Source organism: Podarcis liolepis (assembly GCF_965112155.1).
Source record: "Podarcis liolepis genome assembly, chromosome: W".
Lineage (NCBI taxonomy): Eukaryota > Metazoa > Chordata > Lepidosauria > Squamata > Lacertidae > Podarcis > Podarcis liolepis.
The window spans coordinates 20,223,327-20,249,405 of NC_139568.1; the positions used below are offsets into that span (position 1 = coordinate 20,223,327).

Consider the following 26,079-nt stretch of genomic DNA (forward strand, 5'->3'; position numbering starts at 1 on the left):
AATTTCTCTGGCTGTGTTCTTATCACGCAACAGACAGAGCTCTTCTGGGGATACTATCAATGTAAGAGTTCCAATCGCTTTGGAATCTTTAGCTTTCCACTCGTTTGTAATTGGAGCTGGGGGGTTGTCTGTAATAACTTTATACAGACCCTCTTTCCGCAGAATAGCCTCTGCATAGAGAACCCAGTCCACATAGTTTTTCTTATTGAGCTTAGGAATCCCAAAAGCATCAGCCAGCTTTGCATTTCCCATCTCCGCGGCGTTTAATCAAGCTGCGTCACTGCTGGTTTCAAACCTCATTCCAAAAGCACTTTCAAAGGTACTTTCGGTTTTCAAGCCTCCCAAGCCTGTGAGCTTGTGCCTTAGAGCCTTTGCCTGTACCGCGGCAAAACGGCTTTAAAAGTTCAAAGTCCAGCCATAAAGCCATCAACTAGAAGCTGGCAGGCTGCCCGGAGCATGAGCACATACCTCTCATCAATCAACTCGATGCACAGAGCAGATAACGCCGATCCGTTTCTCTGTCCCTCTGCCGGCATTCTGACTCGACTTCTGGAGCCTTCAGTTTGACTGCGTTTTTCTGGGCCCGGAACCAAAAATGTTGTCATTGCAGAGTCCTGTACACAGAGGAAGGATGAGCAGTACGTGCCACATGCTTAACTTTGCTTTATTTTCATTTCAATGTTGAGAGATTACAAACATGCATCTTGCCTCTGCGGGAGCAGAGAAGCAACCTCCTCCTCCTCGGAACAAAGAACACCCAGAGAATAGTGAAAAACAGGAAACCAGTGTACGTCACATCCAGTCTCCCATTCCCGTGGGAAAACCCAACAGTACTTTGACTGTGGAATGCAAAACATTGTCCCGTGACAAGCACTTCGCTGCACAGTGAAGAAAACAGAAACCAACAGTTGCCTGCTGAGGGCGTCCGCATGGCCCATCACCTTCCCAGGGCGGTGAATCAGTGCATAATGGTAGCTGGCAAGGAAAATTGACCACCTGAGGACGCGAGGGGACAGCACTTGGGGGGGTGTGCTTTTCGGGGGCAAACAAGCCAAGCAACGGCTTGTGGTCAGTCACCACGGTGAAGGGCCGCCCATACAAGAAATCATGCAATTTTTTTACTCCCTTCACGATTGCCAGATCCTCCTTGTCGATTTGCGAGTAGTTCCGCTCGGTTGCGTTGAGTGTCTGGAAAAAGTATGCCACCGGTACCTCCCTTCCATCCAGGAGTTGGTGTCCCAGGACAGTGCCAATGCCACAGGGTGAGGCGTCGCATGCTAGCACCACCGGCAGCCTCTCGTTGAAGTGTGCCAAGACCGAATTTGAGACAAGCAAGTCCTTGACTGCCTGGAATGCGGCCTCCTGGCACTGGCCCCACACCCAAGGGGCCCGCTTGTCCAGGAGTCTGTGTAGGGGCTCCGCTACCGCCGCCTTGTGGGGAAGGAAGGAATGGTAAAAGTTCAATAGTCCCAAGAAGTCCTGAAGTTCAGTCTTGCTCTTGGGCGCTGGGGCATCACAAATGGCCCGTACCTTGTCCCCAGTCGGGTAGACCCCTTCTGCGTCCAACATAAATCCCAGAAAGTCCACCTGAGGCACTCCTAGTAGACATTTTTCCCGCTTCACCTTGAGACCCGCCGTCTGGAAACTGTGCAGAACGGTGCGGAGGCGGTCCTCAAACTCCTCTGGTGTGGGCCCAGCAATCAACACATCATCGAAGAAGGGGGTGATGCCAGGAATCCCTTTAAGGAGCGAGTCCATTAGATTCTGGAATATGCCTGGTGCCACACTGACACCGAATTGCAGCCACTTTACCTTGAACGCTCCTCTGTGCATCACAATCGTCTGTGCCTCTGCTGTGGCCTCATCTACTGGCAGCTGTTGATATGCTTGGGTCAAATCCAGCTTGCCAAAAATTTTCGACCCAGCCAGGGTGGCAAGGACATGGCTGACCACTGGCACTGGGTATGCATGGGCCGTGAGGGCCTTGTTTATGGTACATTTGTAGTCTGCGCAGATGCGGACCGAACCATTAGGCTTGACGGGTGTGATGATTGGGGTTTCCCAGGGGGCATTAGGCACCGGCTCCAGCACTCCTTGCTCCACGAGCCGGTCCAATTCCTCGTCTATACGGGGTTTCAGGGCAAACGGGACCCGGTGGGCCTTGAGCCTGACCGGTCGTACTGCTGGGTCAAGCTGTAGAGCAATGGGGGGGGCGTATACTGTCCCAATTTCCCATTGAAACCCCCCGGAAATCCCTTGCATATGGCGTCCACGTCCACTTGTAAGCTAGTGTGGTTCACCCCGATGACGGCTAGCCCCAGTGGTCCAAACCATGCCAATCCCAGTAAGCTAATGTAGGGGCCCTTGACCACAAGCAAGTCCAGTTGCCGCATCTGCCTTCGATATTGCACCCTGAAGGTCCCCACCCCCATTGTGGGGACCTTATGTTTCTGGAAGTCCCGGAGGGTGAATGGGGCCGGCCTGAGTTTGGGACCCCCAGTAGGACAGTTTCCTTAAGGTCCTTGCCGAGATTATGGATAGAGTTGAACCCGTGTCAAGCTCCATGCGGCATGGGGCCCCCTCTATCTGTACCTCTACATAAATTTTCTTTATGTTGGGGTGGGGCAACTGGTATACCTGGAAGTCCATGAGCTCTGTCGAGTTGCCTTGGTGCGTTGGGCCCCGGGACCTGGGGCTCTTGGATTGGTCATCTGATGCCTGGCGTCGGGTGGGCCGAGCCCGACACACCCGGGCGATGTGTCCCGATTTTCTGCACTGCCTGCACTCTGTGTTGCGGAAACGGCAGGTCCTCCTCTCGTGACTTTCCCCGCAGCTTGCACAGTTCCCTCCTTCTCGTCGAGGCAGCTGTGGTATGTGGGCTGCTTGAGTGCGCTGCTGTACTCGGTGCACCTCCTCCCTGTCGGATCCTGAGTTGTTGGTGAGGTCTTCGTGGTGGACTCTCGGTTGGGACGGCAGGCTCGGTCGTGCCTCTTGCGTCGACCTCTCGGCAGCTTCCGTTGCCAGGGCCTCCTCCAGAGCAACCTGGAACGTTAGGTCCTTCTTAGCGTAGAGGCATCGTTGCAGCTTCTCATCCTTCAGGCCACCGACGAGGCGGTCACGAAGCATGTTCTCCAGCTCTGAGAAGTTGCAGAACCAGGCGGCTTGGCAGAGAGAGGTCACAAACCCAGTTATGGTTTCCCCAGGGGCTTGCCACTTTGCGTAGAAGGCATTTCGACGAGCCACCACTGAGGGCTGCGGCGAAAAGTGCCCCTTCAGCTGTTCCATTATTGTTTTGTATGGAACAGTAGCGATGTCTTCAGGCGCAAGGAGAGCCAGGGCGATTTCAAATGTCTCCTCTCCGCAGACGCTGAAGAATATCGCCCTCTTCTTGGCGTCTTCTTCGTCGGTGACCCCTTTGGCTTCTAGGAGGAAGGTGAAACGGGAGGCATACGCTTCCCAGTTTCCAGATGCTGGGTTGAACGGCGAGAAGCTGCTGTCGGTTGCCATTCTGAGTTCCTTGTGTCCCGGAGCTGAAGCCTGGATACACGGTGCGAGGCAGCGGTGCGGCAGGTGGCGGTGCTGCGGTGCTGTGTGTGGCAGTCAGCTCAGCGGGATCCCACCTTCGTCGCCAGTGAAATATACTCAGAGTCGCAAAGTGATTTCATGCTCTTTATTCAGCTCATAGTGGTGAGGAGGAATGAATGAAAGTCCCCTCACAGTATCTGCTTTATATACATTATTTACACAATGGGCTGCACATGATTGGCTAATTCCGGAATTCTACTGTAAGCCAATCAGGTTGTGGATTCACTTCTATCTGGAGCATTATTGGGTGGTTCCTGCCAGCCAATCATACTGCTGCATTGTTCTAGGACCAATCAGACTGCTGCATTCTGAATCCTATTGTTCTAGGACCAATCAGACTGCTGCATTTTGGATGCTATTGTTCTAGGACCAATCAGACTGCTGCATTTTGGATCCTATTGTTCTAGGACCAATCAGACTGCTGCAGTTTGGATCCTATTCAACTCAGTACATAACAACTTGTATAAAACTAGGGCTGCAATATTGTATGCATTTATTTGGGAGTGAGTCCCAGTGAATTCAGCTTTTTGGGGGGCAAAAATGACACTGCCGATATGGGTTGCCATACAGCCGGATTCCCCCCCCCCCCCGGCCCGAGAGTTTTCCGATTTCCCAGACACTGCTTCCTGTGATAGGAATTATTTTTTAAATTTTTTAAATTTTTTATTTAAATTCCTTTAATCAGAAAGGTTTCAGGAAGAGACAGATCTAAATGTGGTTAAAAAGGTGAAATACCAAGGGGTTAACATGACTGCCAAAAACCTGAACTTATTTAAGGACAACTATGAAAGGTGTTGGACAGAAATTAAAAAGGACTTAGAAAGTTGGTCAAGACTAAAACTTTCCTTGTTGGGCCGAATTGCTGTGATAAAGATGAATGTATTGCCAAAAATGTTGTTTCTGTTTCAGACCCTACAGATTGTGGACAGAGTGGAATGTTTTACAAAGTGGCAGAGAGACATTTCTAAATTTGTCTGGCAGGGCAAAAAGCCCCGAATAAAATTCAAAATACTAACGGATGCTAAGGAGAGAGGGGGGTTTGCCCTGCCAGATTTGAGGTTGTATTATGAATCTGGAGGTTTCTGCTGGCTGAAAGATTGGCTTCTTCTTGAGAACACTGATGTCCTGGATCTGGAAGGGTTTAAGGCTTTCGGGTGGCATGCATATTTGTGGTATGACAAGGTAAAAATCCATAAGGCTTTTAAGAACCATATTGTCAGGAGGGCTGTGTTTAATGTCTGGACAAAATACAAAGACTTATTAGAAAACAAGACCCCAAGGTGGTTGTCACCAATGGAAGCCAAGGCCCAGAAAAGACTCAATATGGAGGCTGATAGATACTGATAGATTACATGGAACTGGCTGAAATGACTGGCAGAATTCGGGACCTGGGAGAAGCGACCGTGGAAGAGGACTGGAAAAAATTTAAAGACTATTTACAAAAACACTATAAAGTGTATGAATGTTAGGAGAATGCACGATCGAAAGTAACACGGCAGCAGTAATTTTGTTGTAAGATATATGAGAATAAGTGAGGTTTAAGGAAATGATGAAATTTGAAGTAACATAATGTTCAAACCAAGTAGCTTAATTTACGATAAAGTTATTTAAAATTTGGGACATAATATTTGAAATTTATAAAATAAGAACTGAAATAAGGTAATAAATTGCTGTCTATAACTATGTGACTGAGAACGCAGGCAAGGGTGATGTGAGGAAGTCCAAAGATTATGAAAATACGACTCATGAACAATTGTATTTTATATGTACTTTTCTTTTATTCTTTGTTTATTTCTTAACTTTCCTTTGACTTTTTCTCTCTGTATGGTGAGGGTATCTTATATGTTTGGTGGTTTGTTTGTTGTTTAAAATTTTTTGCAATAAATATCTTTTTAAAAAAAATTGAAAAGCACTCCCAGCTTATCAATGGCTTGACAAAGTTGGTCTCTGAGAATTTCTGTGAGTGCACACTTCCAATTTTCTTTTCAAAAACATGCTGGGTGGTGATTTTATGCAGTAATTGCTGCATTGAAAATCTTACCTCAGACAAAGTGGGCTCTAGCTAGCCCACTGAGAGCTTATAGCAGAAGACATTTGCTGGGCTTTCAGGTGCTGTGTTTTCCAAGGACAGTCCAGCATGGCTGGACTTCTGGAATTAGAACTTGTGCGCTGTGGGGTGACTGGGGCTTTTTACAACCATCCTTGTGGAAAATTGTACTTTTTTATAATCAGTTTTGTGATGCGATGATGAGCTGCTTGTGCGTAAAATCGTAGTCCCTCAGAGTTTGTTCAAGTCCACAAACCTCTGTCTGTGACGGAGCCCCTCAGACATGGCTCCTCTAGTCACTCGCAGATTCTGACAGTGGCTGCTTTCGGAATCGCTTCCAACATAAAAGCTCCTTAACGGAAACACGTCTTCTGGACTCACGGCGTGACAGTTTCCGGCGAGGAGTGGGTCTCCCTATGGGAGGTCCAGAAACCTCCCCACTGTTCTCGCTGGACGTGTCCCTGAGCCCTCCCTCTTGCTCGCTTTCCCTCAGAGACCCACCTCTCCCCCTGCTGGTTCCTGCTTCCGCTGCTGGGTCTCTCCCAACCTCCGTGAGCCCTTCCACCACCCGTCCCTCCGATGGCAGTTCCCTGACATCCACCTCCCCTCCAGGGCCCCCGTCACCCCCTCCTCTGGGCGGTGAGGAGGTAAAACCCCGAAAAGAATCCTCTTCATCTTCAGACGTCTCGAACATTTCCCTCCATCGGTTGCCGTTCCGGGTCTCTGCATCCTCCTCCTCCTCAGAATCTGTGAACCCCTCCAACCCCTCTTCCTCATCTGTGGTTGCAAAGTATTCCCTCCGGAACCTCACTACAGGCTGAGGTTTACGTGGGAACCTCTGATGAAAAGTTTCTATTAAGACCTCGTCATTGACATCCTCTGCCATGACCCAGGTGTTTTCCGACTCCGGTTCCCCTTCCCACATTACCAAATACTCCACTTGATCTCCCTTCCACCTGGAATCAAGGATCTCCGCCACATGGCTGCTGTGTTCCCTTTCCTCCATTGCTGGTCCCCGGGTGAACCTCCCTTCTCTGTCCCCTTTATACGGTGACAGCAACGACCTGTGGAAAACTGGGTGCAGCTTCATGTGGTTCGGTAACCGGAGTCTGAAAGCCACTGGGTTGACCTGTTGCGTGACTTCAAATGGGCCCAATCTTTTGGGTCTTAACTTCTTACAACCCCCTTTGAATGGTAACCCTTGGGTTGACAGCCACACCTGGTCCCCCACCCTAATGGTTTCACCTTCCCTTCTGTTTTTGTCTGCCTGCCTCTTATACTCCTCCTTGGCCCTGTTTAAGTTGAGTTGGAGCTGACGATGGATCGCTTCCATTTCTTCTACGAACTGTTCGGCAGCCGGGACGCTCCATCTCTCCCCTTCCCCCCCTGGGAAAGCCCTGGGATGGCACCCGTAATTAGCCAAAAAGGGGCTCATCCCTGTGGACACGTTCTCCGCATTGTTGTAGGCAAATTCCGCCAACGCCAGCTTCTCCACCCAATCATTCTGTCATTGACATAACACCTCAGATATTGCTGGAGGATGCCATTGGCTCTTTCCGCCTGCCCGTTGGTTTCAGGATGCCGGGCAGTCGAAAAATTAACCTCTACATGCAGTAAGCTCATGAGCTTCCTCCAGAACCTGGAAGTAAATTGTTTCCCTAGGTCTGAAACCACCCTCAAGGGGGCGCCATGCAACCTAAAAACATTTTCTACAAACAATTTCGCTGTTTCTTCTGCCGTGACAGCATGTGAGCAGGCTATAAAGTGGCCCATTTTGGTTAACAGGTCTACCACAACCATGATGGCTGTTTTCCCTCTGGACTTTGGCAGATCAGTCATAAAATCTATTGACACTGCTTCCCATGGTCTTTCAGGTGTGGGTAGCGGTTCTAATAACCCCGCCGGCGCCCGCCTCTCCCCTTTGGCTCGCTGGCATTGGTCACAACCTCTCACATACTCCCGTACATCTTCCCTGACCTTGGGCCACCAAAATTCCCTGGTAACCAACCACATGGTTTTGTGTTGCCCAAAATGCCCCGCTGTGGGGCTATCGTGCAGCTGCTTGAGTACCTTCCCCCTCAACTCTCCTTCAGGTATATACAGCGCTCCCTTGTAATACAACGCCCCGTTTCTCTCCTCAAAACCTCCGGGTTTGTCTCCCTCCCTCCTGAGACCCCTGAGTTTGTCCTGGGCGTATTCATCATTCTCCGTTCCCTCTACCAGTTCTCTTTGCCCCACCAATGCCGCCGCACACACCCAGCGGTCCTCTGGAATGACATGTCTCTCTTCAGGTGCTCCCTCCCCCTCCAAATATTCAGGTTTGCGTGAGAGAGCGTCCGCCCTAATGTTCTCTGGGCCTGGCACGTAACAAATCTCAAAGTTAAATTTGGAGAACTCCTGGGCCCATCTCACTTGCCGTTGGTTGAGCACTCGTGCCGTTCTCCAATACTCTAGGTTCTTGTGGTCAGTGCACACTTGCACCTTATGTTGTGCGCCAATTAGCAGGTGCCTCCATCTCCGGAACGCCTCATGAATGGCGAGTAGTTCTCGGTCATACACCGTGTAGTTCCTCTCGGATTTGTTCAGCTTTCGCGAAAAAAAGGCACACGGTCTCCACTCTGACTCCTCCTTCCCTGGCTGCAGAAGCACCGCCCCCACAGCCCAGTCTGATGCGTCAGTTTCCACTCTCATCGGTTTTTGTAAATCCACATGCAGGAGTTGTTCTTCCGAGGTGAAGGCCCTTTTTAGTTCCTCAAATGCTCGCTCCGCCTCCTCAGTCCAAACGAATTTCTTCTTACTGCTGAGACAGTCCGTAATGGGCGCCGTCAGGTGGGCAAAGTTTCGGATGAACTTACGATAGAAGTTCCCAAACCCTAGGAACCTCTGCACATCCTTCTTTGTTTTGGGTGTTTTCCATTCCAGCACCGCCTGGACCTTGCCGGGATCCATGGCCAATCCCTTGTCTGACAGGTGATACCCCAGGAATTCCACCTCCTTGGTATGAAACTGACACTTCTTCAGTTTCACCCACAGCTGGTTGGCTTGCAGCCTGCTCAACACTTCTCTGACGTCTCTCACATGCTGCTCCTCATTCTCAGAATACACCAACACGTCATCTAGGAAGGCCACGCAATTCTTGTAAAGCAAAGGCCCCAGTACGTGGTTCATAAACGATTGAAAGCACGCGGAGCCTGCTTGTAGGCCGAAGGGCATAACTAAATATTCAAATGCCCCCAAAGGGGTGAACATGGTGGTTTTCCATTCATCCCCCTTCCTTATTCGTATCAGGTTGTACGCCCCCCTTAGGTCCAGCTTTGTGAAAATCTTTCCCTTCCGCACCCTTGTCAAAATGTTGTCAATCCAGGGCATAGGGAAGGCCACTGGTTCTGACACTGCGTTTAAGGCCCTGAAGTCACACACCAGTCTCGGCTTGTCCGTGTTTTTTTTATCCACAAAAAACACTGGGCTGCCTCCCACCGCTCTGGACTCTCGGATGAAACCTCTCTTCAGGTTCTTGTCAATGAACTCCCTTAGCTCCTGCATCTCTCTGTCTGACATGGCGTACAGCTTGCCTACAGGGAGCTGTGCCCCAGGGAGTAAATTGATTTGACAGTCAAAGGGTCTATGCGGGGGTAGTTGGTCAGCTTCCCTTTCGTTGAAGACGTCGCGGAGATCTGCGTATTGTCGTGGTACCTTCACGTTCTCTGTTACTTCAGTCCCTGCTAGGGTGGCTTGGGCCCCTGCCAAACCCTTTCCCTCTTTGCAGTGTTCTAAGCAATGTGCTGAACCAAAGGAAACCACTCTCTGATGCCAGCCCACCAGTGGATCATGTAGCGCTAGCCAGCTCATCCCCAATATAATGGGAGCTCCTCCCAAGGTGGCCACATTAAACGCTATCAGTTCGGTGTGCCTTGCCACCTTCATTATCATTGGGACGGTCTGCAAGCTGACTTCTCCTCCCAACAGCTCCCTGCCATCGATCGTGGTCACCTGCAGGGGGTTGCTTAAAGGGATAGTCTGTATCTGGTGCTCAGCAGCAAACTCCTTACTCATGAAATTGCAGGAGCTGCCTGAGTCCAATAGCGCCTTTATCTTTAGTGGGTGTCCGTTAGGCAGCTCTAGTAACACCTCTATCACTAGGGCGGGTTTAGGAGGTTCTGGCGTGGGCACTTTCACTGCTCTTTGGCCTGGCTGCTGTGCCCCGACGGTGGCAGCCAGGCGTTGGCTTTTACTTGCTCCGGTATTTCTTCCTCTCTTCCCTCCACAGCTCCCACCATCCCTTGCCATTCCTTCCTCTGGGGGCAGACTCTGGCAAAGTGACCTGGCTGTTGGCAGAGATAGCATTTCCGGGCGCCTTTTCCCTCCTTCTTTCCCCCCTCACTGGGCTTTGAAACTGCGTGCGCGCGCGCTGTTCCGATTTCCATCGGCTCTGCCGGCGGGAAAGTTGGCTCTGGAACGACTGGAATGCGGAACTCCTTCCAACGTTCCCCCTTCCCTTCCCGCCTCTCCAATGCTCTCGCCTCCTGGCGCGCTCCTATGGTCAGCGCAGATTTGGTCAGCTGGTCCATAGAATCCGCCCTGGGGCCCCAGGAAAGTTCGTCTTTCACAGCCGAAGCAAGCCCTTCTTCAAATAGCATTTGAATGGGTTCCGCCGATAAGTCCCACCACAATCTGTGAACCAGCATGGTGAACTCAGTCCAGTACTCACGGACAGATCGGCTCCCCTGTTTGCAAGCCATTAACTGTCTGCGCACCACTCCCTTCTCAATATCGCTGGAAAACATCAGATCCAAGGCGCGAAAGAACTTCATCGTGTCCTTTAGGACGTCACTATTCACTGCCATCAGGGGTCTAACCCAGTCTCTCGCCCCCTTTTCAAGATGCCCAATCACGAAAGCCACTCGCGATTCCTCATCAGGGAATTCATCAAACTGCAGATTGAGGGCATATTGCATCTCTGTCCGAAAGGCATGATAGTCCTTGGGCTCCCCCCCCAAACTTCTGCACCAATCCTGGTACCTTTCTGGCGAGCTGGTTGGCTTTCCCCTTTTTGTCTGCATCCTGAGCCCTCCTCTCCTCAAGCCTCGCCGTCTGCAGCGCTAGCTGGACTTCCAACACCCGGTACCTTTCTTCCAGGCTTGGACTCGCTCCCGCTCCTGCTTCTCCGGTTCCGGCTGGGTTGCTCATGATGCCTTCTCCTGCACAAGCTGCTTTTCAGAGACTGTCAGAATGCTGTGATGGGATGATGAGCTGCTTGTGCGTAAAATCGTAGTCCCTCAGAGTTTGTTCAAGTCCACAAACCTCTGTCTGTGACGGAGCCCCTCAGACATGGCTCCTCTAGTCACTCGCAGATTCTGACAGTGGCTGCTTTCGGAATCGCTTCCAACATAAAAGCTCCTTAACGGAAACACGTCTTCTGGACTCACGGCGTGACAGTTTCCGGCGAGGAGTGGGTCTCCCTATGGGAGGTCCAGAAACCTCCCCACTGTTCTCGCTGGACGTGTCCCTGAGCCCTCCCTCTTGCTCGCTTTCCCTCAGAGACCCACCTCTCCCCCTGCTGGTTCCTGCTTCCGCTGCTGGGTCTCTCCCAACCTCCGTGAGCCCTTCCACCACCCGTCCCTCCGATGGCAGTTCCATGACAAGTTTTTATTAATTTTCATTATTACACATACACATATACTCATTATACATTTATCCATCCACCTAAACCTTAAGCTCTGCCGAGCTTCGGACTTCCCTCCATCTCTTTGGTAAGTATCATATAGTTATAACATCGAGTATTGTGTGGCTATTCCCTCCCCCTCCACAGGCGAATAAATGAAGACACAGGACACCAGAATTTAAGGTTAATGGGCGAAAATGGCCACAACTTTATTGATTACAGGCAAGAGTGGTATTGGTTTTAGGCATTGGCCCTACCAGACTAACCGGTCTAACCGGTGAGGGTTAAGCACCAACAGGGGGAGCCACCCGAGATGCATATCCCTAGGCGCTCCCCGAGGGGTTACCACTCGGGGGCGCGCTTTAGGCCCCTCGGAGTCCTTTAACGAACTACCCTCCAAGCCTTGGGGGAGGTGATGGCGCTCCTCCCCCCCCGATCTCATCTGCATGACAATACCCCGGCCAATGCCTACCGCCACACGAGCCGCATCACAGCGGCTCGCCGCCAATACCCTCAGCCTGTAACCAATCCCTAATTCCCTGAACAATGTCAGCTAACCAGATATCATTGCCAGCATCAGAAAGATGCACGCCATCCCCGCGGTAGAGTGGTGAGTTGTCATACTGGATGCCCGGGTGCCCAATGACCCGGCCACCTAATGCAGCCACTCTACGCGCCACTGATCGCTCCACAATCCTCCTGGCTTTATTCACGGCCACGGGATTCACCGCGTCCCGCCAGCATCTCCTTTGCAGCAACGATGACCAAATTATTGTAATGTTATCATGGGTGGCCTTCAGCCCCTCAAGGTCATTGATAATGTTCCACATTAGGTCCACCCCTTTCCTGTAAGCCAGGTCGTTCTCGCCCAGTTGAATGACCAAGGCGTCGGGAGCCCCTTCTGCCGCGATTTTTCCAGCAACTTCCGGGAAGAATTCTTCCCAGCGCATACCACGCCTAGTGATCCATGACACTTCGACGTTGCTGGGTAACCGCAGCTCAGCGTCCCAGCCCTTGTTCTCTGCATGCCGTTTGGCCCAGTATACTATGCTGTGGCCGATAAACCACAATCGAACCACACCGACACCTGGAATGAGAGAATAAGAGAGCCAGGTCAGGAGGAGTGGAGAATATTAGTGGCAGGTCAGGGGGAATTCACCGTGGGGACAGGGGGGAAGGCAGGGGGGGATTAGAGATGCTACCGGATGTAACCCTTGTACGCGTTAGATTTCCAGCGCCCCATATCTATTATTCTTTCGGCCGGCAAACCCATGTGGACCGCGGTGGTCGCTGCCCCAATGCGAAAGGAGTGTGCAGCATACTCCTCCTGTGGGAGACCAATGGCTGCAATCGCTTTGCGCAAGACCCTCGTGAACTGGTGTTTAGATAGGAGGGAACCGTCAGCATGTAGGAAAAAGGGGCCGCCTGAATTAGGCCTCACGCGCAGATATTTTGCGCCATCTTTTACCGGGCAAGGGCCAGGCTTCTGAGTTGCCTGGAGGCGAATCATAGCCCCCCTGCCAAGCTGGTCGGTCTTAGAGCTGCGGATTTTCAATATCACGTGGGAGCTAGCTAACGTTACGTCCCCCAGCAATAGCCCTCTATTCGACCCTGTTGGGCGGTCCTCGCAGACCACCTCGCCGATGCGCAAGGCTCCATAAAATGCAAAGGAAAATGCCGCAGAGAATAACCTGGCTTCATACTTGGACCAACAGATGGTCCTGAGCTTCCTGCGGATTTGTGTAAGAATATCGAGCGTTATGGGCCTTCTCGCGTCTGGGCCTGGCGGTCGTGACCTGCGCCAGCCCTCCAACATTTTTCGCACCACAAAGTGCGCACAGGGATCAATGGAAAATAGGGCTTTTGAGAAGAAGGATATCGCGGCCGAATGGATATTAAGCGTTTTGGGGGCCCGACCTAGATCTCGAAGGTGGACCATATACTCTATGACCTCGGACTTGGAGGGGGCTCTGCCCGGCTTGAACCGCTCCTTTTTCCTGTGAAAAGCTGTGAAATCTAACCAAGCCTTATTGTAAGATCTTAGGGTTGAAGGTGCCAAGGCTGACAATACTCCCTTTATTGCTTCTCGTTGCCAATACTCCAAAGGTGTTCCGGAAACGGTTGCGGCTGCAGCTGCGCATCCGGCGCCAATGAGCGAAAGCGTTCCATCTGGAAACGAGATAGAGCGTCCGCGATGTTGTTATCGATACCTGGGACGAACTTGGCAGAGGCGTGGAGATTTAGCTGGAGACAGGAAAGGACAAAATAGCGCAGGAGCGACGCTACTCTGGGAGAATGCGATGACTGCTTGTTGAGAACTGACACCACTGCTTGGTTGTCCGTCCAGAAACACACTCTATGATTCTTGAACTGGTCGGCCCAAATATGGATTGCTACTACAATGGGGAAGAATTCCAGGAATGTCAAATCACACAGGATCGGTTTTCCTTGCCAAGAGGGAGGCCATTACTGTGCGCACCACTGCCCCCTGAAATAAACACCAAACCCGCGAGAGCCCGCCGCGTCCGAATGCACCTGAAAATCCGACCGCAAGGCCATACAGTCCTGCCATAATGAAATGCCGTTATAGCCGTCTAGGAATCGCAACCAGACCTGTAGGTCTGATTTCTGTCAGCATCGCCCTAGAGCCAGTGCGCCAACTGGACTCATGTACCTCAACCCCGACTGGGCTGGGCGAGCTGGGTAGCACCGCCAGAGACCTCCTTCTCGCAAGAACAGGTCACAGTGCTGTGGACTCACAGCTTAGAGCTGAGAGCACCGGATTCACTGTCTCAATACTTCAGTCGTTGCGCAGCAGAGTTTTGCAGAGTCTTGCAGAGTATAAACCACTCGGAGAGCAGCTCTGTAAAATATCTTCCTTTTATTCTATAACTACAACTATGGTACAAAACTATATACAGAGCTGTATATTCTGAGCATAAAGCAATGCTACACTGAGAGTCTGCAGCTGCTCTTAGCAGCAATCTAATCTCTAGGTTCTCTAACACTCTCACTCTCTCCGATACACTGACTGACTGACTCTCTCTCACACACACAGATATGTTGCTGGGGAGAATAAGTAAATAGGCAGGACACGCCTCCTCCTCTCTGCGGAGTCAGCAGAGATCATCAGGAGATGGTCAGGAGATTCTTGGGTATGGGAGGGGTGAAATCTCCTCATCCTCCCCCATTTCATCCGACCATTTCAAGAATCTTTAACATAACTGCAACTTACACATACACTTCAAAAGTTGTTCTCTGCTTACAACCTTGGTTAACATATTTGCAGGTATCTCTCTTCCGGCATATAACACACTTTTACAATACCATTGAATAAGCAGCTTCTGGAAAAATCTTCATACACGTTTCTCTCTTTCAAATGCAAATTGACATTTCTAATGAGGCAGATTTGAACAAACCATTTTTCAGAACTGAAATACACGCTTTCCTTCAAATATCAGGTAAGGAAATAAATAAAGCGTTTTGTGCTATTACTCTCAGCACACTTCATGCTAGGTTTAAAAACTCCACCAGAGTTGCTCGTGACCGCAGTCTTTGCAAACTCTTCAGAAAACCTTTTCGGTGGTACACCCTTGGTTGTTCTCTCGGATCTGCGCAAAACTCTCTGATTCTCTTGTTCTGGTGCTTCCTCCTCTTTGGGAGAATGGGGAGCTAAAGTATATGAAGCTGCTAAGTCTGAGTCAGTGTCAGACTCACCTGAGGCTTTTGGGCTCTGATAATCTGTGCCACCATCTGGAACTACATTGGCATCAGGATTATCACCACTAACAACGCTTGCCTCCCTCTTAACTTTCTTTGCCCCTTTTGCACCATCATCACAAATGGGATGGCACTGAAAAACGCCAACTCTGTCCCATTGTGGATTGTCATCAATACTCCTGGTCAGCCTTATGGTTTTCGTGTCTGTGATCAGAACACGATAAGACCCTTTCTCATATCCTAGGAAAATACCATGTTCTCCACGCTTGATCAGTTTGTCACCTTGCGAGGTGTGCACCCAAACCTCCGAACCAAAAATTTTAAAATGCTTTACACATGGCTTTCTTCCGTGAAGCATCTCATATGGGGTGCAATTTATACTAGATTGGTATCTCCTGTTGTACACGTGACAGAAAAACGAAAGAGCTTCGGCCCAAAAGGGATTGGGCAGCCCTGAATCATGTAACAGCGTTCTGATTCCTTGCTGCAGGGTCTGGTTTACTCTCTCACATAAACCATTCTGCCAGGGTGATCTGGGCGTGGCGGTCCTATGCTCAATGCCCTGTTCAGAAAGAAAACTCTCAAACTCTTCTGAACAAAACTCTCCACCCTTGTCTGTGAAAAGAAAACGTACATTCTCATTATGTACATTTCTGAGCCATTTACAAAACTGGCGAAACTTGGTAAAGGCTTCAGACTTTTTCTGCAGCATATAGATCCAAACATATTTTGAATAGGAGTCTATCAGAACCATAAAAAACCTTGAATTGCCTCTAGAGAGCGCTAGAGGCCCCACTAAGTCTGCATGAATGACTTCATATGGTTTCTTGGCCTCTCTCCCAGACTCTGTACCTTTGGGAGCTTGCCTTGCCTTACTCTCTGCACAAGAAACACATTTCATGTGGTAGGGACATTCTTTTAACCTCATACCCTGAACCATATCAGGCATTTTTGCCACAGCCTGGAAACCCAAATGACCATAAACACGGTGATAATAATGAATACATTGGTCATGCAACTTCTCATTCTTATCTACAGACAAATTGCAACACTCTTTCTCAGTTGCTTCTGCAGTGCCTGTACCTGAAACAAAAGGCAATTGGTACAATCCATTTACACATTTTGCATACAGAATGAGCTTGCCATCTCTAAGAATTTCACAGCGAGATTTAGCAAACACCACCTTAAACCCTTGACGATCAAGCTGGGAAACACTCAACAAATTGTCCTGAATATCAGGCGCATACAGGACATTCTTAATAGTTGCATTCAGGCTCTTTAAGAACACAGTTCCTTGAGCCACACTTGTGAGAACTGTCCCATCTGCTTGATGAATTTCTTTCTCTTGCTTCTCAAGCTGAACAAAGAGATTCTTATCTTTGGCCACGTGGTTTGAACAGCCAGAGTCGACCACGAAGAAACTCCGCCCACGTTGACTGGAACAGCGAGAGATCAAGGCCTTTGAAGTAGCAGGTGCTTGGGGATTTCTTCCTCCTCCCCCTCTGCTTCTGAAGTTTCCCTTCTTCTTTGAAGACTTCTTACACTGGAAACTCAAATGGCCTTGTGCTCCACACGAAAAGCACCGCTTCAATTTCAAAGCTTTAACAGCAGCAGTTTCAATTTCACTTTCCCCTGCTGAAGACTCAGGCACAATTTCAAGCACATTTTTAACAGCACAGTTTTCCCGGCTTTCTTTAACAGCCTGTCTGCGATCCCACTCATTCAGAAGCACGCTAGACACATAATCTTCTGTTAGCCGGTCAGAAGGCATTGTGGAAATCTGGGCAGCTACTCCATCATAAGATTCATCTAGGCCAGTGTTTCCCAACCTTTTTTGGGCAAAGGCACACTTGTTTCATGAAAAAAATCTCGAGGCACACCACCATTACAGCTCCGTGACGTCAGCGCGCAGCGTCACGCCGGGAGGGACATGAATTGCTAGCAAATTACATAATCACCTCCTTGAGGGCTGGCTCATCTTCTCCGAAGGCAGAACCCCATTAATTAACAGCACAGACTCACACCATAGCCAAGACGAGGGGGGAAAACCTCAGTCATGCACAGTCATGCAGATGTGGGGGCTAAATGAGGACGAAGACCGGGCAGAGAGCAGGGTTCAAATCACCCCACCTGGCCAGGACAATCCCTGGGTGCTCCCTTGGGCCACTCGCCTGACCCACCTCGCAGGGCTGTTGTTGCGAGGATAACACGGGGAGAACCACGCGCACCCCCGGGAGCTCCTTGGAGGAGAAAGCGGGCGATGAATGCAATGCACGAAATATATGAGAGGCGACCAGGTTTTGCAGGTGAGGGGCCCCCGCCAGCCTCCGCTTCCAACACCCGGCGCAACGACGCCGAAGTTTCCCCCCGGGCTCGGCTCGGGGAGCAGCACTGCTCCCCCCGGCTCCCCTTCGCCCTCCTGGCTCTCTCTGCCGCCCACTGGGGACCCCCCTCACCTGCCAAGTCCGGAGCGCCGTTGGAAGTTGCATGCATGCATGCAGGGCGCCGCGTTGCCATTGCATTGCACTGCACTCCATGCAACGCCTGCACGCATGCATTGCCTTGCACACCCGCCAAGGGGTCTCCCCGCGGTCCGATGCATCCCCTCCGGCACGGATGCAGCATTGCAAAAATAAAAAACCCCCGACGCAGCCCTACCTGGGGGCCAGCCTCCGCCGCTCCGCCTCCGCGGGGATCCCCGGGCTCCATCCTGCCGCCCGATCTCCGCGGGGGCGCAGGCAGGCTGCGCGGGGTCTGCGCGGAAGAGCCCCTGCCCGCCCAGCCGCCGCCGCGCTCATTCCATGGCCGGGAGAAGAGCGCTTCAAACAAAACGCCCGGCCCGCCAGGCCACGCTGGGAAACGTAGTTCGCGCACCCCGCACGGGCGCGGAGCCCAAGGGCGAAGGGACTACGGATCCCGGCAGCCCCCGCGCCGGGGATGGAGGGGGAGAGGCCGGGTGCAGGGATGGAGGGACGGGTGGGCGAGCGAGTGAGTGAGTGGCAGCCGCCAAGCCTTGGCCGAGAGCCAGGAAGGGCCTCCCCGGAGGAGGAGGGAGGCGCAGAGCGGGAGGGAGGGAGGGAACCCCAGGGGTCATCTAGTGACGGTGCCCCAATCGAAAATTTGACTTTTTTTAAAAAAAAAATTCGAATTTTTTGATTTTCCCCGCGGCACACCAGGCAACACCTCGCGGCACACTAGTGTGCCGCGGAACAGTGGTTGGGAAACACTGATCTAGGCTATTGATCATTAGCATTGCAAATACGGCCTCTGAAATAGCCAGGTCTCGCTGAACAAGGTCCTGTCTGAGACGCTTTAATTGAGATAGATGGCTAGGCAAATCACCACCTTTCTCCAACTGCAGCCTGCACAGCTTCTTGAAGAAAATCACACTGGAACCAGCATTTTGTCTCAGATGCATATCTCTCAACTTATGCCAAACAGCTTGTGCAGTCTCTTGACCCTCTAAATTCACCAGCAAGTGGTCTGAAACACTCAAAACAATTGTCCCTCGGGCTTTCATATCTGCAGCATGCCACTCAGCCCAATCATCATCATCCTTATCCGGAGGGTCATCTTCTATCGTGTGAAATAGCTTTTCCCTCTGTAAAAGCGCTTTCATCTTCACTTGCCAAACTCCATAGTTTTCAGGCGTAAGGAGGGGAAAGGACAGAGCCATCTGGCCAGAATGTGCACAGGCCATGTCTGCTATTACTTAGAGCAAGACACTTCCCTCGTGCAACACAGATAAAGCCTTGACTCCTTCAGCCACTCTCTCTCCCACTCAGAGCGCAATTAACAGGCAAACAGGGATGCTATCTTCTTCCTTTGGCAGTCAGCAACATACCTCCATAAATCAAGCAGCAGCAACAGCAACAGCGGCAGCTTGAACACTCTGCTTCAAAACAGCTCTGCTTCTGGGCACCGCAAATCAGTCCAGCATGCAGCGTCCGTTCCACCGTCCAGCAATCAGCAACAGAAACCTCTGGCGACTGGGACGCCTGGGACAACGTCAGGTCAGACGACTGGAACAACGACTGGGCCCATAACCGATGTCAGCATCGCCCTAGAGCCAGTGCGCCAACTGGACTCATGTACCTCAACCCCGACTGGGCTGGGCGAGCTGGGTAGCACCGCCAGAGACCTCCTTCTCGCAAGAACAGGTCACAGTGCTGTGGACTCACAGCTTAGAGCTGAGAGCACCGGATTCACTGTCTCAATACTTCAGTCGTTGCGCAGCAGAGTTTTGCAGAGTCTTGCAGAGTATAAACCACTCGGAGAGCAGCTCTGTAAAATATCTTCCTTTTATTCTATAACTACAAATATGGTACAAAACTATATACAGAGCTGTATATTCTGAGCATAAAGCAATGCTACACTGAGAGTCTGCAGCTGCTCTTAGCAGCAATCTAATCTCTAGGTTCTCTAACACTCTCACTCTCTCCGATACACTGACTGACTGACTCTCTCTCACACACACAGATATGTTGCTGGGGAGAATAAGTAAATAGGCAGGACACGCCTCCTCCTCTCTGCGGAGTCAGCAGAGATCATCAGGAGATGGTCAGGAGATTCTTGGGTATGGGAGGGGTGAAATCTCCTCATCTTCACCTCCTTGGAGAGGCGTACCCTATGGTGTGGGGACTGTAGGCCCGCAGACAGCTTTGCTAGCTGGCCGCAAAAAGGGCGACCGGGGGAGACCACGCGGCAGGCGAAATTAAGGTGCCGCAGGAGTGATTGAATTTGCCTCAGGGTTACCTTTTTTAACGGCAGCATCTGATCAATCAGCTCTCTAAGGGCGGACAACTTCTCGGCCGGTAGGCGCGAGGTTTGGGCCAGGGTGTCCTGTTGAATGGTTTCTTTAAATGTAAAGGTTCATCATTGTTCCACTCCATGTGTATGTCTTTAAGGGGCCAGAGCAAGGGCCAGAGCAAGATAACGAGACCCAGCTTTACAGCTGTGTAACATAGCAGGTGCTGCTGAGTTGTATTTGATTAAGGTGTGTCAGCATCTGGGTGTAGTATATAAGGAGCAGCACCTAGCTCTCCCATTACCCTGGGGGATGGGTTGGTGGTTGGGTCATGTTTTGTTTGTTAATATATTTAGTGTAATGGAGTTTTTGTTTTTTCTTATTAAACCTTCTTTAAGTTATTTTTGAGTCCTTTCTTTTTAATGCATGGTCTCCCCAGCAAGCTCTCTGCAGCGCTACCTATACTGCAAAAAGCCAACATCTTTGGTTATGGGCCCAGCTGCTGAGTGGATGACTGCATATTTTTGGACTCTGAGAAAGGTTTGAAAACTCCTTCTCCTGTTAGCGTAGTTTTTGTGGGTCTGGAAGAGTTCCAGAATGGTTGACCGGGTTCCTGAAGCTGAGAAGGCTCTGGTCTTCCCACAGCTGACAGATGAGAACTATAGTTTATGGTCTTTTCGGGTGGAGGCGCTTTTGACCTCTAGAGAAGTATGGACCTATGTAACTGATGACCCTCCTAACCCTGTAACTAATGCTTGGTCGAAAGGAGATGCAAAAGCCAGGGCGATAATTAATTTGGCAGTCAGCGACCAGCAAGTAGTCTATATAAGAAATAAGAAAACTGCCAAAGAAATGTGGGACAGTCTTGCAGCAGTGCATGTTAGAAAAGAGTCAGCGTCTGCATTGACGTTTTTCAAGCAGTTGTACCAGACAAAGTTGCAGCCTGGTGGTGATTTGGCAGCACACTTGAGACGTCTGGAGGCAATACGCGGCGAGTTAATTCAAAGGGACATGGAGATACCTGATATTCAGTATGTTTTTATCATTCTATGTTCCCTTAATGAGGACTTTGATGGTATAGCTAGCCAGATATCTGCCGTTCCACCAGCACAATTAACTGTGGAAGGGGTAACGGCAAGATTAATGGGCGAGTTGGATAGAAGGGAGGCTTTTTGCCATAAGCACTCCTGTTTCCAGAAAGAATGAGGAACACCATATGCAAACCTGTGGTGATACAACTGCATTTAAAGCTGCAAAGCGTTGTTGGTTCTGCAATAAGCAAGGACATTTTGCAAGGGACTGCAGATCCAAAAGAAAGCGAAGTTTTCCCAAGCCTGTTTCTGTTCGTCAATCACAGTCGTCAGCCCAGCAGCCGGCATCGTATAGTAGAGACAGAAACGAGCTTTTCACGCTCGGACTAAAGATCGTAAAAGAATTAAAGATGCCAAGTGGAAGTCTTTTGTTATCGACTCAGGAGCATCGCAGCATATCTGCAATGATCGAAGCTTGTTTATTTCTTTCGAAGAGGAAATTGATAATGTACATTTAGCCAATTCACAAGTTTTGCAGTCGCTTGGCAGGGGTACCGTTAAACTTGACTCTTTAAACATTACAATAGCAAACTGCATTTACTGCCCGTCAGTGGACAATTTATTGTCAGTAAGGTGCTTTGCCCGTCAAGGCATAACTGTGCATTTCTTAAAGTCTATGTGTGAGTTTTTCGAGGGGAACAAACGTCTATTGTATGCCCGGGAATCTGATGGTTTATATAGACTGTATTTTCGCACCTACTCACAATCGCATATAAATTGCAGAGCAGCACAGTCAAGCCAGGGGTTGAGGAATGTAAGGCCACATTCTGGGTGTATCCACGTGGCGCACAGAATTCTGGGACACCTGAATTTTGCTGATGTAATTAAGACAAAGAATATTGTCAATGGCCTCGACTTAAAACCATGTAAATTCTTTATGCAATGTCTATCCTGTTGCAATGTCTATCCTGTTGCAAGGGCAGGTGCTCAGATAGAAAAGTAACTGAGGCATTTGAGCGTGTACATTGTGATTTAGTTGGGCCAATCCCACCATCATTAGGAGGTTCTAAGTACTGGCTTACCCTCATGGACCAGTATAGTAGATACTGTTGGACTTATGCAATAGCTGAGAAGTCCCAAGCATTTGAGAAGTACAAGGTTTTTTACAACTGGGTAAAAACGCACTTTAACAAACCAATTAAGAACCTGTTTTCTGACCGGGGCGGGGAATTTGATTCTGAGGATTTTGAGAAATTCCTGGAAGCGCAGGGGACTACTCATGAGTTATCTTGCCCCCGAAGTCCCTGGCAAAATGGGCTTGTTGAAGTTGTGCAGCGTGACTTGCAGGCAGGGGTTAAAACTTATCTGCACGATGCTAATCTGCCCAAAGCGTTTTGGGCTGAAGCGCTCAATGCATTTTGTTATGTGAGAAATCGCAGTTATCATTCTGGTTTAGATGTCACCCCCTATGAGAAGTTGTTTAAAAAACGCCCTAATCTGAAATACCTACGCATTTGGGGTTCAGATGCAATTATGCATTATCCCGCTAAGCAGAAATTGGGTGAACGTAGTGTTCAGGGAAAATTAATGGGCTACCAGCAGGGGGCGTACAGAATTTACATACCAGCAACTGGCAAATTTCATATTACCAGAAGCATGATACAAACTGTAAATTGGAATGGAGTTGCTGTTTTCCAAGATACTGATGGTATAAATAATACTGAGGAAGAAGAGGAAGCAGGAGCAGCAGCAGCAGGAAATGGTGCTTCTGAATTAATGGGGAAAGACAAAAAGCCTGTTGAATCTTATAATTTGTTTGATTTAAAGTCACAGGCACCCGAGGGGAGGTTAGATTCTCTTGAGTTTTCTGACCGTGAGCTTAGCCTACAGGCACCTCTTCAGTCTGACAATGATGATTTACAACCTGAAACTAGTAGTTCACTTAGTCCCATTAAGTCTGAGGAGTCTGACTCTCCTTCCGGACTGAGACGTTCAGATAGAAAGAGGCAGAAGCCACAACGTTTCGCAGATGAACATTTTAATACTGTGTATGCCAATAAGGTGGTTTTTGAGCCAAAAAGCTACAATGATGTTCAGAATTTACCTAAGCACCAAGCTGTAAATTGGTATAAAGCTATGAACTCTGAGATAGCTTCTTTAAAAGAGCATAACACTTGGTCTCTTGTACCACAAACCCCAGATATGAGACTTATTGATTCAAAATGGGTTTATAGAGTTAAACTGAATGACAAAAATGAAGTTGTAAGGTACAAGGCAAGACTAGTTGCTAGAGGTTTTCAACAAATTCCAGGCGAAGATTATGATTTGTGCTATTCACCAAGTGTAAAATATGAAACAGTTAAGCTTTTGTTAAAAGATGCATCACAACGTGGACATTCTGTTTATCACCTAGATATAAAAACTGCATATTTGTTTGCAGATTTAAAAGAACAAATTTTTATGCGTGTCCCTGAAGGCATAGACACTGCTGAAGGTTTGGTATGCAAATTAAATAAATCCCTTTATGGTCTGCACCAAAGTGGAAGGAATTGGCACCAAACTTTAGCAAAAGAATTGCTAGATATTGGTTTTTCACAAGGAAAGGCAGACAATTGTGTGTTTATAAAGGAAAGGGCAAACTCTGTAACAAAAATATGTGTGTATGTAGATGACGTGTTAATTTCTACAAAAACTAAACAGGAATATGAACAGGTAGTTTCACAGTTACAGAAGAAGTTTGATGTGGTGGAATTAGGCATAGCTAAAAATTACTTGTCCATGCAAATTGAGAAAGACAAAAATGGATCTTTTCTGGTTCATCAAACTGCAAAAATTGATGATCTTGTTGAAATGCTATGTTTAGAAAATGCAAATGGGAAGGAAACACCTATGGTGTGTGGTTTCACCTTTACAGGTGAAGATAAGCCATTTCCTAACAAAACTTTGTATCGTTCTGCTATAGGCAAGCTAAATTTCATTCAAAGAATCTCAAGACCAGATATAACTTATGCTTTTCACTTTCTGGCAAAATTTGTGGAAAAGCCCACTACACAATGTTTCTCTGCTCTTAAGAGAGTGGTAATGTACCTTAAACATACCAAACATTATAGGTTGCAGTTTACAACAAGTATTGACAAAGGTTTTGAAATTTTCTGCGATGCATCTCATGCAGTAGAACAAAATAATTGCAGGGGTGTGTCTGGTATGGTGTTTTGTTACAACGGTTGTCCATTTGAATGGAAGTCCCAGACACAAACCATTATTTGTCTCTCCACAACAGAGAGTGAATTATGTGCATGTGTTCAGGCCACTCGTGATGTAGAATGGTATCTGCAAGTATTTGCAGACCTACAGATGCAAGTAACACTACCAGTAAAAGTTTACCTTGATTCCCAGAGTGGACTTGCTATCCTGTGTTCAGAGACCAATATGCAGCGCACTAGAGTCTTAAGATTACGTTTAGAATTTGTAAAGAAACTAATTGCTGATGAAATGGTTGTATTTAAATATGTTCCAGGTGACAATCAAATTGCGGACATTTTTACTAAAGCACTTCCAAAGGTTACACATGAAAAACATGTACAAAGTATGCTTTGTTTTTGTTCCACAATGATGAACCGCATTTTTCTTATTAAACCTTTAAGTTATTTTTGAGTCCTTTCTTTTTAATGCATGGTCTCCCCAGCAAGCTCTCTGCAGCGCTACCTATACTGCAAAAATCCAGCATGTCCAACTCGATACCCAGATAGGTCATGGTGGTAACCGGGCCCTCTGTCTTCTCGTTTGCTAAAGGGACCCCCAGTTCGTTTGCAAGGGACTCGAAGGCCTGGAGCAGGGTCCCGCAATCGCTCTCGCTACTTGCCACCAAAATAAAATCATCCAAGTAATTCCCCACCCCCTGCATGCCAGTCCTGAATTTTAAGGCCCACTCTAGGAAGGTGCTGAAAGTCTCGAAAGCAGCACAGGCAATCGAGCACCCCATAGGCATCGCCTTGTCGATGAAGTACGCGCCCTGGAATTTAAAACCGAGCCAGCGATAGTCCTTTGGGTGCACTGGGAGGAGGCGGAATGCGGACTCAATGTCGCACTTTGCCATTAAGGCGCCCCTGCCAAATCCCTAACCAACCTTACTGCTTGATCGAATGATGCATATTTCACCGTGCACATCTCCTGTGGAATGGCGTCATTAACAGAGGCTCCCTTGGGGTAAGAAAGGTTATGTATCATTCGAAACTCCCCTGGGGCCTTCTTTGGAACAATGCCCAACGGTGAAATATGCAGCTCGTCGATAGGGGGTAATTCAAAGGGGCCTGCCACCCTCCCCGCGGTAATCTCTTTCTGAATCTTTTTAAGGGCGATGTCAGGTATCTCTAGAACTGATTTTTGGTTTGGAGGGCATCCGGCATTGGGGGTACAAACAACTGGGATCCTAAAACCCCGGGAAAACCCTTCCTCTAGCATACGGGCAGCTTGTCTATTTGGGTAATGATCCAGCAGCACTCTCAAAGGCTGTAACTTTATCGGAGAGTGTGCTAGTCCCAAGGACCGATTAATATCGAGTCCCAGCAGGCCCTTGGGTGGGTCCTGAAGGTCCAGCGGTGGGGCCCCGGTTCTCCTGCTTGAGGTGACCCCTGCCTCCACGAAAGGGCTGCTGTTTCCCTTTATAACAGTGAATGGCGGGGTGGCTGCCCAAGCACTTATCGCATTCATGCAAGTACTTACACGCGATGCGCTGGCAGGCCCCCTTATTGAAGTCCCAGCAATGCCTCCGGCGTTTTGCCTCCACCTTACCGGTTTTTGACTGATCCAGGGTTTTCTTCTCGATATTGGGGCCCACATGCTCCATCCAGCAGTTATTGTCCCTTTGGTCCCAGCGTGTGGAAGACAGTAGCGAGGCATTCCTCCGGAAGTCCTCATCATACGATATGGTGGCTTCCTCTCCCGCCAGCTCCCGCGCCCTCCTGACGTGCGCCAGGTACGACGCAAGGTGCATGCCCCGTTTTGGGTAACACCCCGTCACTACTGCCATGAAAACCTGATAGCCGTTAAGCCAATTCTCAAATGTACGCTCGACTCTGGGTGACCTATATCTTTTCTTACCATAGTATCTCCTTTTCTCCCCTTTTCCCTTAATCTGCACCGGGGGTAGCAGGGAAAACATATCAACGAAGTCACCATTCAGGATCTTATCCCTCTTTCTCTTAGTAAGGTGGTTGCCTAAGACAAAGTCGGTGGCCAAGTGAGTAGAGACTTTAACGTCTTCGACTAAAGCCCATCTTTCCAATCA

The 26,079-nt window shown here is 49.2% G+C and overlaps 1 protein-coding gene across 1 annotated transcript; it reads right to left on the reverse strand.

Moving 5' to 3' along the window:
• Positions 1-1,487: 1,487 nt before the first annotated feature.
• Positions 1,488-3,809, reverse strand: LOC310697687 (uncharacterized protein). The gene is made up of 2 exons (XM_083484383.1): positions 2,638-3,809; positions 1,488-1,739 (listed from the first exon to the last, which is right to left on the reverse strand). The coding sequence occupies exons 1-2, from the start codon at positions 3,505-3,507 to the stop codon at positions 1,701-1,703; spliced, it is 909 nt and encodes a 302-aa protein (XP_083340509.1). The 5' UTR covers positions 3,508-3,809; the 3' UTR covers positions 1,488-1,700.
• Between the last annotated feature and the right edge of the window lie 22,270 nt (positions 3,810-26,079).